Source organism: Condylura cristata, unplaced genomic scaffold, assembly GCF_000260355.1.
Source record: "Condylura cristata isolate star-nosed mole 26May11 unplaced genomic scaffold, ConCri1.0 scaffold00015, whole genome shotgun sequence".
Classification (NCBI taxonomy): Eukaryota; Metazoa; Chordata; class Mammalia; order Eulipotyphla; family Talpidae; genus Condylura; species Condylura cristata.
The window spans coordinates 3,990,103-3,992,387 of NW_004567116.1; the positions used below are offsets into that span (position 1 = coordinate 3,990,103).

At 69.3% G+C, this 2,285-nt stretch overlaps 1 protein-coding gene across 1 annotated transcript in view; it reads right to left on the minus strand.

Moving 5' to 3' along the window:
• The window catches only part of FADS2 (fatty acid desaturase 2), a 23,463-nt gene that overhangs the window by 5,823 nt on the left and 15,355 nt on the right, over window positions 1-2,285 (minus strand). Inside the window, exons 6-7 of the mRNA XM_004682728.2 lie at window positions 1,539-1,599; window positions 1,141-1,217 (exon numbers count right to left, since the gene is read on the minus strand). Of these exons, the coding sequence (XP_004682785.1) occupies window positions 1,141-1,217; window positions 1,539-1,599 (138 nt within the window). The remainder of the gene's footprint in view (window positions 1-1,140; window positions 1,218-1,538; window positions 1,600-2,285) is intronic.

Genomic DNA, 2,285 nt, shown 5'->3' on the forward strand with positions numbered 1-2,285 from the left:
CCGTCACCCCCCCAGGCCCGGCATTCCCAGCGCGGCTCGGGAGACTTGGCCGGCTCATGCTGCGGACGTGGACACGCCTTGAAGCCCTCGCCGTGTGCCCCAAACACGAGCTACTGCCACGCACAGGCCGGTGGCTGGGCTGAGGGGCAAGTCCAGGCTGTGGCGTCGGAAGACCCTGGTCCTGGTCCCTGCCCACCCACTGCCCTGTGGACAGGAGGCCGCTGTCGTCTCAACGTGGCCATGAGAAACGCAGCTGACCTGCTCAGCCCTGCCCCAGGAAACTGCACTCTGCCGAGCGGGCTCGAGGCGGTGACCGGCTGTGCTGTCCAGACCTCTCCCTCTGAGCAGCCCCCGCGAACACGGTCACACGTGGTCAGAAAGCCAGGAGCGTGCACCAGGCTGTAGAGGCCCCGGGGCCCCCGCTCTGGAGGCAGAATCTGTCGGGCCCAGTGCCACAGGCTGGCCTGTCCCCTACGCTGAAGTCCTGACCCCAAGGCCATATCAGGGTGGCTGCAACAGTCCTGGGCTGAGATAAAGGCCTCAGGGCGGGCCTAACCCAAGACTCTGTCCTACAACGGGGGAATTTGGACACAGCCAGACAGCAAGGAGGAAGGGTGATGGGAGAGACGCAGAAGGCCGGCCCCGCCACACCCCCGCGCCCCCAGCCCAGCACATCTGGCTCAGCACATCTGGCTCCCGGCCTGCAGACCCGGGGCCGAGGCAGCGCTCAGCTGACAAAGTGCCTCTGAGGCGGCTGAGCCGGCGCACAGCCTGGCTCCCGCCGTGCCCAGCTGCTCTCCATTTACGCCACCTGGCTTGGGGGTCTCCAGGGCTGCAGGGGTACACGGGGGGCTCGGGCCGGAGCAGAGCCGTGGCCAGGTGGGTGGTCACGCTTGGCTGGCGTCGCCTTCAGGAACTTTCCGAGAGGCTCTGCCAAGGTGGTGGCTCCCCACTGGGCCCCCTGCACCCCCGAGCAGCAGCTCTAAGACACGGCCTCCCTGCCCCTGCCAGCTTGGAGCAGCCCCTTCCGGGAGAGAGGGGCTGCCGCCCCTGGAGGGGACCGGGCTCCCGCAGGCCCCTCCAAAGCACTGGGCCGCAGCGCGCTCCCGCCCTGGCCCCGCCCCCCACAGCCCCACTCACCACCCAGTCCTTGCGGACGATCATGGTCATGATGATCTGGTACTGGAAGTACAGGGGGATGAGCAGTGGCGGCCCGACTGTGGGACAGCAGAGGCGGCGATCAGGAGCGGCTGGGGCGCAGAGGGCGCGCAGAACACCGCCGGGCCCCGGCGGCCACGGAGCCTGGACACCGTGGGGTCGGCAGGCCGCACACCCTGCCACACCCCGGGCCAGGTCTGGCCACTGGGGGCCGGCCTGCACCCGGCCGGGGCGGGGAGCGGGGCGCAGGAGGCCACCCTTCCCCCGCAGACTCGGGTCACTTTCTGGGTCAGAAGGAGCATGCGGTGGGAGGAGAGCCAGCGGCCAGCCCTGGGGTGCCCTGGGGTCCAGGGCGAGGCTGAAGGGCCCCGAGCACTCACTCAGGAAGAAGTACTCGTGCTGGTGGTTGTAGGGCAGGTATTTCAGCTTCTTCTTGCCGTACTGAGGAGAGAGCAGAGATCTTGAGGGCCTGGTGCCCCTCGGCCCTCCCCCGCTCCGGGCCTCCCCTTCAGCCAGCTCCTGCCCACCACACCCTGGGTGCCCCACGCCTGGGCTGCTCAGGCCTCCGGCCCCCGCCGCTCCGGCTAAGCCCCGGCTGAGCGTCCGCCCTGAGCTGCCTGCTTTGCAGGCCTCCGGCAGCCCACAGCGCTGCGTTTCTCCAGCGTGAGCCAGGTCTTGCGCCGCGGCCTAGAGCCACCTGCTAAGTGGGCCCGGCTGCGGTGAGTCCCCACAACCTGACCCAGGTCCCGGGCGACAGGCACCCCAGAGTCGGTTGAGACTCAGGGCATGGGGCGGCAGGGGCTTGCCCTGGGGAGCTGCCCGGAGAAGCCAGGTAAGAGCCTGGAGAATGCAGTCACCAGGCTGGGGGCACCCCCTCCCCAGAGACTCCTGCAGCCCCCAGAGCTAGTTCTCCCTGGGCCACACCTGGTCACCACCTCCCACCCAAGGCTCCAGTTCCTCCTCATGGAGCCTGAGCCCCAGGGCAGCCTGGAGCCAGCAGCCTCACTGAGCATGCCAGCTGGCTGGCACCCCCCACCCCACCCCGAGCCTCAGGGGCCAGACCAAAGGACGCTGCTCACAGAGCAGCACCCGCACCTGTTTGCGATGCTGGGAGCATGTGGGGGCTC